The 16,026-nt window shown below is 49.0% G+C and overlaps 1 protein-coding gene across 8 annotated transcripts in view; it reads left to right on the top strand.

Annotated features, from left to right (window-relative positions):
* LOC140410367 (KH domain-containing, RNA-binding, signal transduction-associated protein 2-like) overlaps positions 1–16,026 on the top strand; it is an 824,701-nt gene that overhangs the window by 197,748 nt on the left and 610,927 nt on the right. For all 8 annotated transcript variants that reach the window (XR_011940630.1, XR_011940629.1, XR_011940628.1 and 5 more), the window contains exon 2: positions 13,986–14,110. Coding sequence is in view for 4 of the 8 variants with exons in the window: in XM_072498401.1 (XP_072354502.1) it covers positions 13,986–14,110 (125 nt within the window). In the remaining 4 variants the exon portion in view is untranslated. The remainder of the gene's footprint in view (positions 1–13,985; positions 14,111–16,026) is intronic.

The following is a 16,026-nucleotide window of genomic DNA, read 5'->3' on the forward strand; positions in this document are numbered from 1 at the left end:
CACAACTACGCAAGACCCCAAGGCTATCCTTCATGCCTGGACAGGATAGTAAAATGCCAAAATATTTTGGGACATATCGTTCTGAAGTTATTAAAATGCAATACACCATCCTGTGGCTAATGGCTGCCCTTTTCCAAATAATTGAACAAACTGTTTAACACTACTGCTTGCAGACATTTTGGATTTGGAGTGGAATTTCAGAGAATAGAGTGTGTAAAAACCCTATTCTGTTGTGGTATGTGAATGCTTGAAACTTAGATCCTATCATTTGGCAACGGCCTAGCCGTCAGAAACGATTTGTGAGGACGACAAACAGAACTATTCTGGACACCTGACAGAAACTAGGTTTCAGATAAGGACATTTTTATTGGAACAGCAAGAGAGAGAGAGAGATCCAGACCAGTGAAGGAAAAGTATCCTTCTTATGGATATGTGTAGAGACATCGGGCACAATTTTACAGCCGCATCGCGCTTGAGCGCGGCGTGGCCATTAGATTGCGAAGAGGCCAAAATTGGGAACTGCGCTGGGCGCTGACCAGTTTGCGATCTAACCAGCCCGCTGTGGCAAGAAACCAATAACCACCACTTACGGCCAATCTGCATAAAACGAACGGGGACGACCCCCTATCTAACGTGATCTAACCATCTCCCCAGCAAGTGGTACCAGGGGCGCCGATTAGTGCACCTTTTATAAAATGTGAAGCCTGCGGAATGTCTGCTGTGGGGATCTGAGGAGGCGAGGAGCCATCTTCGCTCCTGGGCAATGCGCCATGGAGCACTGGGGTTGTTGCTGCCCCGGTGCTTGGGGAGGGGTGGCATGGTTTATAGCCCAAGTGGGTGGTTGGGCTGCCATCGGTGGGGGGGCGGGGTCGCCCCTGGGCTTGGGGGGGAGGGGGAGTGTGACCCCGCCATTTCACCCCGTGTGTACCCATTACAGGGACAACCCCCAGCCGGGGGGGTTGGGAGGAGCGGTGGCGGGGGGGGGGGTTGCTGCCAGGGGGCCAGTGCCAACCCATCTGTGTGTCCCAGTGGTGGCCATTGATCTTCCCGAACTGGGTGCCGGTCCCCCTGGTGACACTCCCCGAGCTGATGGTCGCTGGGACATCCTCCCAGGCAGCACTGGCAGCCCTGTGGCTGACCGTCCCATACCCTTGGAGGAACAGGGCATTCCATCTGAAATTGACCACATCCAACAATCTGGCCAGGTCGGCATCCTCGAATCGTGGGGCCGGTCTCCTTGGTGGCATGGCTACGAGCTGTGTGGGGTTTGCCCTACGGGATCAGTTTAAGTGCTGTTCCTCCTTGTTGGCGGGGAGCTCGCGGGCATGGTTCTGTTGAAACTGCCGGTGGGACCATTATTTGCGACGTGTAGCCTGTGGGACTTCATTAAGTGGACCAATCAACATTTGATACCGGTGACAGCCTCGCCGGGTCCAGCGTCGGGACGCTCGGGTCAGTCCCCGCTCATTGCCACACTTAGAAACCTTCCATTAAATCGCATCCATCACGTTGGTCTTTACCTTTCTATTTAAGGAACCAAACCAGGTTTTCCCTCAAAAGGTTCAACTGCACTTTGGCTGGAGTGAAGCAAGAGACACGACTGCAAACCACAAACCAAAATGACTTTGTCTTCCTAAACCTCCAGATTCTCCTGGGCCACTCACTAGCTGAGGGATTTGTGACGACCCGCTGAATCCCGCGTTGGACCAAAATTGGATTTGGTGGCGAGCGGCAAACCCAGTGTGAGTCTTCCAACCACCTTGCCGACCATAACGGGTTTCCCAACGTCCCCGATGAGCTTCCACCCTGGCCCGGTGGGAACATGCAAGTAGCTCATTAGTGATGTTTTGCAGGGGCTGCACCATGGCACAGTGCTTAGCACTGCTGCCTCATGGCATCGAGGACCCGGGTTTGATCCTGGCCCCAGGTCACTGTCCGTATAGAGTTTGCACATTCTCCCCGCATCTGCATGTGTCTCACCCCCACAACCCAAAGATTGGCCACACTAAATTGCTCCTTAATTGGAATTTTTTAAAAATAAGCGATGTTTTGCGTGTGATTGATGAGGGCACCCAATTTGCCTGCGTCCTGGGATGCCTCAGCCACGAGTCAGTTGGCGAGAATTGGTAAAATCCTGAGAAACATGGACCTGATGGCTTTCAGTCTGAGGGGTAGCAAGGGGGTGAGTACCATCCCGACAAATGATTTCAGGTGCCGAGGGGATTCCTTCACTGGAGGTGGAGATCAGGGGGGCTTGTGCTGGGCTGGAGGGTCAGGGGTCTTTCCTTTCCTGGGATGAGCGTCGTGTGGCTGCTGTGCAGCCTTTAACATTTTAAACAGTCAGTCAGTATCTCAAAATTAGTTACCTGATAATAAAGTGAAAGTGTTCTCATCTGCAGCTCTAAACCCTTTAAACCATCTGTCAGTATGTCAAGTTCAAAGACCTGTAAGATTAAGGTAAAGTTAATCCCTTTAATGTGGTAGAAATCTTTGAAGTGCTTTCTCACAATCACTTTTGTTCCCCTTTAAAGTATTGAAACCTGTTTGTATGCCTAGAAGGCTAAAAGCTTTGAACTGCATTGCTTACATTCAATTTCACGCACCATTGCCTCTTAAAAGCTTTTTGATTGTCAGGTCAAGGCAGTTTCCAAAGGGGGAGTAGGATTGTTTATTTTTCTAGCAGGTATCCATTAACTCAGGGGAGCAGCCAGTTTTCTAAACATAGTTTTGAGAATCTCAGCCTCTATTCTTCAATGGACCAAAACAAAATCCGGGACTGCAAGTTTCAAGTTTAAATTCTCTGCCGGCGGGATTTTTGATTCCGCCAGCAGCGCAACCCCTGCCTGCGGGTTTCCCGGCAGCATGGGGTGCTTACAATGGGAAATCCCATTGTCCAGCGGCGGGATCGGGGAATCCCGTTGTCCGTGACATCGCGCCGCGGAGGAACACGCGACTGGGAGGCGAAGAACTCACGAATATCTCAGAAAAAGTACAAATTTTGGAAACCTGAAGGCCTAAGTGCATGTGTGTGTGTGATACTATGTGAGTGGGTGTAGTTGCAAATAGATTCGAGTGTTAAATAATAAACATTTATCATCCTTCTTAATAATGTATGAGAAAACCTGTCATCTTTCTGCTGTTACAGTTACAGCACTCACATGATGGTGAAAAATCCACTTTTTCAAAGGCACATCTGACTTTGGTCAGTGGAGAAATGGAACACGTGAGACCCACGCCTATCATCTCACTCCTGTCTGTAACAGAAGGTGAAAGAAATGGCAATAGGACAGGTAGTGAAACAATGATGTGTCCAGGGAAGGTATATGTGGCAACGACAGAACCATTGCCAGTAACCACTATCTGAAAAGGTGGCGGCGGTGGTTCTGGTATTGAACTGTTGAGCTTGATTTTGAGCCTGGATGTTTGCAAAGCATCTCATCAGGAAAAAAAAGAATGAAGCCGTGTTTCTCGAGCTGAGCGTGTCAATTAAATGGAGCAGACTGTTGATTTTTTTCCTCACATAGTCTTCAAAGGCTTTCAGCGACATTGCCGATTATTCACACGCCTGAAATGGAGCAGATTGCCGTCATACAGGATTAACTGTAGTAATGCATGAAAACACACAACCAAACCTACCCAGCAAACCAGCAACTTAAAATAACCAACCATCCACTGGCACTTACTGAGCCAACCGGTGATTTAATTATTTCAAATACCATGTCATCCATTGGTGACACAAATTACAGTGAATAATTAAGTCCCAGATCAAAGACTTAATTATTACATATAAGTTTTACCCCTGACTTGAGAAGTCGTGATACTGATTTCCATTTTTGCTCCTCTGTTTATTCATTTGAATTAGTTTGCACTGTTTGGCTTAAAAAAAAAACGATGACCTCTGACTGCGAGAGGTCAGCTTTAAAGAAAATGATAAATTACTTTCTAGTTATCGCTATTGCTTTGCTTGATTTTGCAATTTATTCACTTAATAACGTGTCAATAATTACAGTATAATTACACCCACACTCATTATCAAATCCGTATGCACTCAGACTGGAATAAAGTAGAAACCAGTTACTGCTCTTGCAGATGATAAAATAGTAATTAACTTTTCTGATTAGATTTACTTTAATTTTTACCCATCAGCGGGTGCTTTTAAACAATTAAGTGTAATGAATATTTATATTGCAGTCAACTATGTGCGGAACAATGATTTTTCCTGCGCATGGCATTCCCCTACGTTGGATCCATGTCGCAGCAAAGTAGATCTATTCAAACATCAATGATTTCTGCACACGACACTATTACACAAGTCAGCTGTGTATTTACGTGTCAGCTGTCATTACTGAGATTAGGAACCATCAATATGAAAAACGCACACACTTGAATGTGTGGGAGCCTCAGCACTGGACTTCTTTCACTTGAGGGGAGATGGTGGCGTAGTGGTAATATCACAAGATTAGGCAACTCAGAGGCTCAGCTTTGTGGAGGCGGGTTCAAATCCCACCACACGAGCGCTGGAAATTCAATTCAATTCATGAAATCTGGGGTGTAGATTTAACTACGGCATTGCGCCCAGTGTGGAAAAAGCCAAATTCAAGAGTCGTGCCCTTTAACCGGCCAGCTCTTAGTGGCGAGTTCGGGATCATGCACCAAATTTGGGGAGCATATCATACACCCACATTTGCATTCATTTCCATCTCGCCAGCGAGATTGAAGTCGATCGCAATGGTCTCCTGGGAATTAATCGGCTCCCCAGCGAGAAATCACGCGGGGCGTCGTTTAGCACTCCTTTTTAAAAACGTGAAGCTGGCGCAACGGCTGCTGAGGGGAACTGAGGAGGTGAGTAGCCATTTCCATTTTTGGGCACACAGCTCAAGTGCACTGGAGCTGCTGCCCCTGCGCACGGGGGTGGGGGGTGGTGGTGGTAGGGGTGGAGGACCCCTTGGGGCATCAGGGTTGATCGGGAGGCTGAAGCGTCGCAGGTCGGGGGTTACCCCTGGGCTGGGGAGGGGGGTGGGGGAGGGGGAGGGGCTTTTCATCCGTAAGGCCTTCAAGCCATCTTTAAATATTGTGGATACCCATAACAGGGGCAACTCCAGCTGGTGCCTGTCTGTCCGACGATACACTTCCACAGAAGAGCCCCGCTCTCTTCTTGCTTATATGCTGAAGGTCCCTATAACTCCCTTTGACTGTGAGCAGCCTGTAGCTTCACAGCTGACCCCGATTCTCACACTTTAATTTGACGGGTTTTTGATAAAGTTTTTGTTTCCTTTCTCGTTCTTTTTGGGCTGTGCTCCACTCGCTGTTTTGGGGCACCCCCCTCTTTTGTTTTATCCATCAGTCATTTTATGTTCTTTTGCTTGGTTGTCACACCCAGCATCACGCCAGTGTCAGTGGCGGATGCTGGCTTAACTCCTGTATGTGTAGATAAACGTGCAGGTCATATACTCGCAAAAACACAAAAAAACAAAAATAATAAAAAAGAAAACCAAAACCCATAAAAATTAGAGTAGTGAGACCCCATAAAAGGTCGTGCTTCACAGCTGAAGGCTGTTGCTAATAAGCGATTGGCCTTGTTAGTTGTGAGAGCATTTCACAACTCATCCAACCCAACTGTCCCTCCCCCACCCTTTCGTGGCTTAATTTGCGGCCGGGTGTCCTGGAGAGGGAGAATGCAGTGTTCACGGGCACCATCGATGTCTTCCGTGCTCGGTGGGCACCGCAGGGTCTGGGTGCTTTATAGATGGGATGATCACATTTTTAAAAGTTTTTAAAGTTTCAGTTGATCTTTGTTTTAGTTTGGGCAGTGCCCCTATTGTCCCTTAATTTGTTTACTTTTGTTCAATTGGTTGGATTTCAAAAGAGCTCAAGTGGCTTTTCATGGGTTCACGAGCCATGTCTCAGACGTTAATTATTGAAGCCTGCACAGTTTGCCTGAACTCTAGAAGTGTCAGCACCACAGAGGCAGCAGCAACAATCAAACACGCAAGAGCTGGTCTTCAGCACTGGGGATATCCTCACAACCAGTGTATGGATCAGGGAAGGGCATCTGAGCACGGTGTCCCTAATGTTGCCAGCAGGGACCTGGGGGACGAGGGAGTCCTGCTGTGGCTCGGGGTGAGTGTGCAGAGCGAGGTTTTCCAGCACATCCGGCTCGCTGGATGGCACTCTGAGAGAAGGCGGGACACGTAAGGGTGGGGGAGACTTGGGGGATTTGAGGGCCTCGGGGTGAAATCTTGAACTAATTGTTGGTATCCCCCCTTCTCCAATTCTTTACAGATATAACAATATGGTTGGTTATGTCTGTCCTGTAGAGGCTGCCCTCACGCTCAGCTGAGGAGAAGGAGGCAGCAGCATCAATGCAGGCTCCCATGTGCAGGGGGCCGCTGCACAACCTGAAGACCTGGCCTCCCATCAGGCCAAGGGGAACACAGAGGGGGACGTTAGCGCTGGCCCAAGGTGTGCAGGTTTGTTGGTCATTTAAGGAGATGACGGACAGCATGTGCCACAGGAGACTCCGTCTCAAAAAAGAGACAGGATGCCATCTGTGCCATGTCCTCACAGACTTGGCACCTGTGGAGGAGGAGTTCACCTGCTCCTGATGGCCTTGGACGTCTATGCAACCGGTTCACTCCAGGCTCGGGTGGGGACTTGTGCGTCATTTCCCAACTACAGCACACAAGTGTATCCATGAGGTCAAGGATGCCCGTATGCCCAGGTATCAGACTTTATCAACATTGAGCATACCAGTCCCACAAAGATGCCCGGGCTGCAGGATTCTCCATCATCGCCTGCATGCCCCTTGTCCAGGGGGCAATAGATGGCATGCATGTCGCCTTGCGTGCACTGGGGCATCTGGGAGTGTCCTTCATTTACACTCCATCAATGTTCAACTCGTGGCGACTACCATCTCTGGATCATGCACATGTGTGCACACTTCCCAGGGAGTGTGCACGACAGCTACATCTTGGGACATTCGGTGATCCCCGGCATCTTCGAGGACCATCCAGTTTGGCGGGTTGGCTCCTGGGGGATAAGGGATACCTGCTGAGGTGCTGGCTGATTACAACAGTGCGGAGGCCGGAGACCGAGGCAGAGACCCGATATAACAAGGGCCATGTTGCTACCTGTGCTGTCGTTAAGTGGTGCACTGCAGTACACACCCCAGAGGATGTTCTGCTTTGTGGCGGTCTGCTGTGCCCTCCACAACTTGGCACAGCAGCAGGGCGACATGCTGGCCTCATCCAAGATGGAGGAGGAGGCAGACCAGGAGGGGATGGAGGACAAGTCCAGGGAGGACCCACAGGAGGAGCCAGAGGATGAAGGACAGGCTGCGGTCAGGGTCCGGCATGCTAGGAGGACCAGGGAGGTCCTCATCCTCGTCCGATTCTCATCAGACGAGGCTTTGTCAGCTCACCTTCCCCCCCCATCCCTCCTTCCCCCCTCCAAGTCCCCTCCCCACATTCCTTTCCTTCCCGCCCAATCCCCTCTCCTCCAATCCCTTCTCCCCTAAATCATCTCACCCCCCAAATCCCACCTTACCCCCAATACCCCTCCCCCATTTCCCTCCTTCCCACTCAATCCACCTCCCCCAATCCCTCTTCCCCCATTCCCCTCGTTCCTATCCATTTCTGTTCTTCCTCCCCCAATTCTCCAAACCTCCCACAACCCCCCTCACCGATGACCCTGTTCCACCTTCCAATGGTCCACATAACATCACTCATAACATCATGGGCCTGTGTCGGCACTGTCAGCTGGTGAATATAAGGCAGGAGAATGATGATTATTTGCTGTGAGGTTAGCTCTGGCGCTCCTAGGATTCTGCCAAAATCTGATTTCTGTTTTTCTACTGACATGGCGCTCATACCCATTCCCTGAATGGGGTCTGCATTGAGGGCATGTGACCTTGGACTACTGTGCCGAGGGGTAAGGGCAACAGGGGTGGGGGTGCAGGCAGGCCCGCTGTGAAGATTAACTTGTATCAGGCGCAACATGTTTTAATTGTGAATATTGGATATTTCCATTCCCCCAGCTGCAGATTGTGTCCCTCCTCAAGTGCTCAAACAGTGATCCTCTCTTCTTGATCTTGATCAATGTTCAACTCGTGGCGACTACCATCTCTGGATCATGCCCATGTGTGCACACTTCCCAGGGAGTGTGCACGACAGCTACATCTTGGGACACTCGGTGATCCCCGGCATCAACGAGGGGCAGCACGGTAGCATTGTGGATAGCACAATTGCTTCACAGCTCCAGGGTCCCAGGTTCGATTCCGGCTTGGGTCACTGTCTGTGCGGGGTCTGCTCATCCTCCCCGTGTGTGCGTGGGTTTCCTCCGGGTGCTCCGGTTTCCTCCCACAGTCCAAAGATGTGCAGGTTAGGTGGATTGGTCATGATAAATTGCCCTTAGCGTTGGGTGGGGTTGCTGGGTTATGGGGATAGGGTGGAGGTGTGGACCTTGGTTAGGGTGCTCATTCCAAGAGCCGGTGCAGACTCGATGGGCCGAATGGCCTCCTTCTGCACTGTAAATTCTATGATGATCTTACATGGTCTACTGCTATGTCTAGGTGTGTCTGCAGGATGCACATCAGAGGTGGAGGCAGCCTGCTGCTTTCCACTCCCTGCGGCCTTTGATGCCTTTGGCAGATGTCCTCTGGAGGGCCTGGAGGTGGGGGGGGGGAATCCCGGCTGGCATACCAGTGTCACTGGTTTCGCCGTGCCACTTTGTTCTGCCCGCTTCCCTTGAGATGCACCAGGAGGAGGAGCAGTGGTGGATTCGAAAGAACTGCAGACCGCCGCTGTCTCCTTGGTGGCAGGCACCGGTTTGGCCTTCAGCGCTTCCTCCTCCCTAACGGTGCCCGTAGGGCTCTGCGGGCTCCATGGGATGAAGGGGCAGTTGGAGTGAGCTCCAGATGCCTCTACACCGTCTGGCTCTGCAAGCCCTGGCGGCTGCCCATTATCTGTACAATGGTGTCGACACCCTCAGCAATGTGGTCAGTGACTGGGCCACGCTCTGCAGTGCCTCGGCAATGTCCAACTGTGTATGGGACACCAAAGAGAAAATGCTGGAAAATCTCAGCAGGTCTGGCAGCATTTGTAGGGAGAGAAAAGAGCGACCGTTTCGAGTCCAGGTGACCCTTTGTCAAAGCTAACAGACGGAGAAAGTGGGAGATATTTATACTGTGGAGTGAGAATGAAAGATGAGTCATAGCCACAGAAACCCAGGGAAACGGGGTGCTATTAGCCACAGAAAACACAGGGAAAGAGAGCTAATGGCAGTCCCCAGAGAGAACAAAAGATGTGAAAGGCCAAACAGCAGAGAAACTAACATCAGAGGGTAAACTGTGACAGATGTAGATGTGGGGGGAGGGGAAGGGGGGAGCAAAGGGGAGAAAGGGTAAGGAAAGGTGAATAAGATGGGGGGGGGGGTTAAATATATATAAAGAAAGACAAGAGAGAAAGCAATGGGAAAAGTCAGTTAAAATGAAATGGGATGAAAACAAATGGGTCGAGGTGGGGTAGAGTTAATCATCTGAAGTTGTTGAATTCGATGTTCAGGCCGGAAGGCTGTATGTAGCGTGCCTAACCGGAAGATGAGATGTTGTTCCTCCAGTTTGCATTGAGCTTCACTGGAACCTTGCAGCAGGCCAAGGACAGACATGTGGGCATGGGAGCAGGTCTTGTGTTAAAATGGCAAGCAACGGGAAGGCCAGGGTCCTGAATGCGCAGAGACCGAAGGTGCTCAGCAAAGCGATCACCCAGTCTGCGTTTGGTCTCTCTGATATAGAGGAGACCACATTGGGAGCAGTGGATGCAGCCGACCAAATTGGAAAAGATGCAAGTGAAACGCTGCTTCACCTGGAATGAGTGTTTTGGGCCTGGGATGTTAAGCATGGAAGAGGTAAAGGGGCAGGTGTTACACCTTCTGCGATTGCATGGGAAGGTGCCATGGGTGATGGGAGAGGTGTTGGGTATGGTGGAGGAGTGGGCTAGATTATCTCGGAGGGAACGGTCTCTGCGGAATGCTGACAGAGGGAGTGAAGGGAAGATGTGTTTGGTGGTGGCATCACGCTGGAGTTGGCGAAAATGGCGGAGGATTATGCTTTGCAGACGGAGGCTGGTGGGGTGAAATGTGAGAACGAGGGGGACTCCATCCTTGTTCTGGGAGTGGAGGGGGCGAGGGTAGTGGCGCGGGAGATGGACCGCACACTGTTGAGGGCCCTGTCCACAACTGTAGGTGGGAAATCACAGTTGAGGAAGAAGGAACACATTTTCGAAGCACCATTCTGGAAAGTGGCATCATCGGAACAAATGCGACGGAGGCAAAGGAGCTGAGAGAAAGGGATGGAGTCCTTACAGGGTGCAGGGTGCGAAGAGCTGCAGTCCAGATATCTGTGGGAGTCAGTGGGCTTGTAGTGATATTAGTGGATAGTCTATTGCCAGAAATGGAGACAAAGTTCAAGGAAGGGAAGGGAAGTGTCTGAGATGGACCAGGTGAAAGTGATGGAGGGGTGGAAACTGAAAGCAAAGTTGATGAATTTTTCCAGGTCCGGACGAGAGCATGAAGCGGCACCAAAATAGTCATCAATGTATCAGTAAAGGAGTTGTGGGAGGGGACCCGGGTAGGCCTGGAACAAGGAATGTTCCACATACCCCATAAAACAAGCGTAGCTAGGACCCATGCGGGTACCCATTGCTACACCTTTGATTTGAAGGTGCCTTTATTTAAAGTAATGTTCTTTGTCAAGTTTGGCCATGAGCTCCTTATTTAACACTCAATGTTTTTGTTCTCACCAGGTGGGGCAACGCGAGTGCAGGATTTCCAATCACTTGGTAGGATTATTTTGACCAGTGCGATTCAGGTGTAAAAGGATGGAAATTCAGGCCATTTTTGCAGTTGGCTGCTCCAATCACATCATGTGGGAGCTTTATTTATGTAGTGATTTCCATAGCAGTGCCCTGAGGTTAAACCTTGCCCCTCGCCTGAGGTGTGGTGATCCTCAGGTTAAACCACCACCAGTCAGCTCTCTCCTTCAGAGGGGAAAGCAGCCTGTGGTCATCTGGGACCACGATGACTTTACCTTTACCTTACCCTGTAAAGGAGCCCTGTTAGGATTTCCCCAACCCCCTCAAGGCTGTCTGCGTTAAGGTCAGCGGTAATAATCTTGGGATTATTATCTCTGCAGATTGGAAAGTCAACATGGGGCCAAACGAGTGCTGTGGGAAGGATGGCCCAAGAGTTAAAATTCTTAATTGGGGCAAGGCCAATTTTGATGGTATCAGACAGGAACTTGCAGAGGTAGATTGGGGGAGACTATTGGCAGGCAAAGGGACGGCTGGTAAATGGGAGGCTTTTAAAAATGTGTTAACCAGGGTGCAGGGTAAGCACATTCCCTTTAGAGTGAAGGGCAAGGCTGGTAGAAGTAGGGAACCCTGGATGACTCGAGATATTGAGACTCTGGTCAAAAAGAAGAAGGAGGCATATGACGTACATAAGCAACTGGGATCAAGTAGATCCCTTGAAGAGTATAGAGATTGTCGAAATAGAGTTAAGAGGGAAATCAGGAGGGCAAAAAGGGGACATGAAATTGCTTTGGCAAATAATGCAAGGGAGAATCCAAAGAGATTCTACAGATACATAAAGGGGAAAAGAGTAACTCGGGACAGAGTCGGGCCTCTTAAGGATCAACAAGGACATCTATGTGCAGAGCCACAAGAGTTGGGTGAGATCCTGAATGAATATTTCTCATCGGTATTCACGGTGGAGAAAGGCATGGATGTTAGGAAATTAAGGGAAATAAATAGTGATGTCTTGAGAAGTGTGCATATTACAGAGGAGGAGGTGCTGGAAGTCTTAAAGTGCATCAAGGTAGATAAATCCCCGGGACCTGATGAAATGTATCCCAGGATGTTGTGGGAGGCTAAGGAGGAAATTGCGGGTCCCCTAACCGAGATATTTGAATCATCGGCAGCCACAGGTGAGGTGCCTGAAGATTGGAGAGTGGCGAATGTTGTGCCCTTGTTTAAGAAGGGCAGCAGGGAAAAGCCTGGGAACTACAGACCGGTGAGCCTAACGTCTGTAGTAGGTAAGTTGCTAGAAGGTATTCTGAGAGACAGGATCTACAAGCATTTAGAGAGGCAAGGACTGATTCGGGGCAGTCAGCATGGCTTTGTGCGTGGAAAATCATGTCTCACAAATTTGATTGAGTTTTTTGAGGGAGTGACCAAGAAGGTAGATGAGGGCAGTGCAGTAGACGTTGTCTACATGGACTTTAGCAAAGCCTTTGACAAGGTACCGCATGGTAGGTTGTTGCAGAAGGTTAAAGTTCACGGGATCCAGGGTGAGGTTGCCAATTGGATTCAAAATTGGCTGGACGACAGAAGGCAGAGGGTGGTTGTAGAGGGTTGTTTTTCAAACTGGAGGCCTGTGACCAGTGGTGTGCCTCAGGGATCGGTGCTGGGTCCACTGTTATTTGTGATTTATATTAATGATTTGGATGAGAATTTAGGAGGCATGGTTAGTAAGTTTGCAGATGACACCAAGATTGGTGGCACAGTGGATAGTGAAGAAGGTTATCTAGGATTGCAACGGGATCTTGATCAATTAGGCCAGTGGGCCGACGAATGGCAGATGGAGTTTAATTTAGATAAATGTGAGGTGATGCATTTTGGCAGATCGAATCAGGCCAGCACCTACTCAGTTAATGGTATGGCGTTGGGGAGAGTTATAGAACAAAGAGATCTAGGAGTACAGGTTCATAGCTCCTTGAAGGTGGAGTCGCAGGTGGACAGGGTGGTGAAGAAGGCATTCGGCATGCTTGGTTTCATTGGTCAGAACATTGAATACAGGAGTTGGGACGTCTTGTTGAAGTTGTACAAGACATTGGTACGGCCACACTTGGAATACTGTGTGCAGTTCTGGTCACCCTATTATAGAAAGGATATTATTAAACTAGAAAGAGTGCAGAAAAGATTTACTAGGATGTTGCCGGGACTTGATGGTTTGAGTTATAAGGAGAGGCTGGATAGACTGGGACTTTTTTCCCTGGAGCGTAGGAGGCTTAGGGGTGATCTTATAGAGGTCTATAAAATAATGAGGGGCATAGATAAGGTAGATAGTCAACATCTTTTCCCAAAGGTAGGGGAGTCTAAAACTAGAGGGCATAGGTTTAAGGTGAGAGGGGAGAGATTCAGAAGGGCCCAGAGGGGCAATTTCTTCACTCAGAGGGTAGTGAGTGTCTGGAATGGGCTGCCAGAGGTAGTAGTAGAGGCGGGTACAATTGTGTCTTTCAAAAAGCATTTAGATAGTTACATGGGTAAGATGGGTATAGAGGGTTATGGGCCAAGTGCGGGCAACTGGGACTAGCTTAATGGTAAAAACTGGGCGGCATGGACTGGTTGGGCCAAAGGGCCTGTTTCCATGCTGTAAACTTCTATGATTCTATGGTTTCCATTTCATTGGGCACTGGCACCCAGTACTAGGTCAGGAGTGAGTTATCTCATTGGGATAGGCTGCATCCGGTCTGGACTGTGCCCGACGGAATTGGGAATATTCTTGAAAGGGAAGGATTTTTGGGGAAACGAGAATGTTTTGGAGGGCAGTGGTGGTAACTAATTGAATAACTTTCTGAAAGGTATGAGGGGTTGAGTGGCCCCATTCTGAGTGGCATGATTGCCCAGGTTCTGGGCATGCAGATGCCACAGCATTAGAAAATCCACCCTGAACTAGTTAGGCACACATTGGGAGTGCAGTGCCATGATATTTTGATGGAAAATAAACACAACTCCTCCTAAGCCCTCGATCCATATACCATAAAAATGTGAAGGAAAATAAAAAGAAAATACTTCTGTGAAATTGCGTACCGCAGGACAAAGTGGAATTGTCCGTGCTCTCATTGAAGCAGCGTGCTGTTTATTGAATCGACCTTTTAATTCCCTCACCAATTGCTTCATTAAATTTGATATATTTTGATCTCTTTACAGAAATTGAACAATTCCAGAACAACAGCACAAACAGTGAGGAAGAGAAGCAATACCTGGATGTTATCAGCAACAAAAACATTAAACTTGCTGAAAGAGTGCTGATTCCGGTTAAACAGTATCCAAAGGTACAAGAAGTCTGATTGATTTGTTTGTATATCAAATACTCCGCCTGTGATGGAATCAGATAACAAGGGCTTTCTCGGAATTCAGTAGAATAACGTAGCATGGACAGCGGAGAAACAGGCCATTCGGCCCAACTGGTCCGTGTTGGTGTTTAAGCTCCACCCAAGCTTCATCCCACCCTCGTTTAACCCAGTCCTTCTGTTCTTTACTCCCATATGGAGTGGTTCAGGATAATAGCATAGGTGCCTTTAAGGGGAAGCTAGCCAAGTACATGAGGGAGAAAGAAAGAGAAGGATTTGGAAGAACTAGAGACCGCCTTGTCTCCTTGGTGGCCGACCTGGGTTGGCCTCCAGTGCTTCCTCCTCCCAGATAGTACCCTTAGAGCTCTGGGGGTCTCCATGGGATGGCGTTCGATGAATGATTCTGGGAGGAGGCTCGAGTGGAGTTGGCTGAATGGGCTGTTTCTGCGCTGTAACTACTGTTTAATTCCTTACTGTCAAGGGGCGGCATAGTGGCGCAGTGGTTATCACTGTTGCCTCACTCCGCCAAGGACCCGGGTTCGATCCCAACCCTGGGTCACTGTCCGTGTGGGGTTTGCACATTCTCCCCGCGTCTGCGTGGGTCTCACCCCCACAACCCAAAAAGATGTGCAGGGAAGGTGGATTGGCCACGCTAAATTGCCCCTTCATTGGAAAAAAAAATTCCTTACCGCCTCATGTGCTTATCTCGCTTTTCTTGAAATGTATTTACGCCGTTCACCCAACCACAACTAGTGGCAATGAGTTCTGTATTCTCACCCCTGTGAATAAAGGCATTTCCTGCGTTTTCCTCATTGGATTCATTAGCAACACTTTTAATTTTATGACTCCTAGTTTTGGTCTCCCTCACAAGTGGAAACATCTTCTCCCCATCCACCTTGTCAACCATTTTCATAACTTTGAAGCTTTTCATTATTTAAGAATAGTAGCACTGCCTTGTTGGTCGATAGCTGATGCTGTTGTTCGAAAGCAAAATGAAAGGTCAAGATCCCTAAAGGGAGGCAGCACCTATGCTGACAAGATTGAAGTTTTGTCCGATGCAGTGGAGCAGCGTTTTAGAAAGTAAACCATGGGAACATAAACCGTGCATCGGGGAAGAAATCGCTCAAGCACGTCGTGAAAGAAACAGAGAGGTTTTGGTGTTTTTTGTACCTTTTGTTCTCTTGGCTCGAAGAACATGGCGAAATATCGAAAAGATATGCTGGCTGATTATCAGCCCATGGCATGAACATGCCTCCCAATGTCCGTACCCATCACTACACCTACCGTTAGAGTTACTGCTACGGTTTGTACGCCACTCCGCTCCAATACAGCGAGGGGAAGTCAGGCCATCCACATCCATAGCCACCAGACACGAGTGGATGGCAATCCAGAATTCCTAGTCGGAGCTTCAGTCTCCGCTTGTTCGGAACATGGTTTGAACCGTGCACCTTCTGACCCAGAGCCGGGAATGCTGCCACTGAGCCATTGACAGCAAAATACATTCTGGTGACTAACCGAAAAGCTCCATTGGTAGAGAACGGGGAATGCTTTTTGGAGTGACATAGAACTTACAGTACAGAAACAGGTCATTCAGCCCAACTGGTCGATGCCAGTGTTTATGCTCCACGCAAATGTACTCCCACCACATGACATCTAACCCCATCAGTATGTCATTCTACTCTTCTCTCTCTCTTGTGCTCACCTCGCTTCCCCTTAACTATGCCTACTTAGTCACCTCAATTATTCCTTGTGATAGTGCGTTCCACATTCTAGCCACTCTTGAGTAAAGGGATTTTTCCTCAATTGAAGCAAATTAAAAACATATTGAAATAATATATATGTAGCATATACTATACTCCCAGGATCTTGTGGTGCTGTGGCGAGTATCCCTACCTCTG

Source organism: Scyliorhinus torazame, chromosome 4 (genome assembly GCF_047496885.1).
Source record: "Scyliorhinus torazame isolate Kashiwa2021f chromosome 4, sScyTor2.1, whole genome shotgun sequence".
Taxonomy (NCBI): domain Eukaryota; kingdom Metazoa; phylum Chordata; class Chondrichthyes; order Carcharhiniformes; family Scyliorhinidae; genus Scyliorhinus; species Scyliorhinus torazame.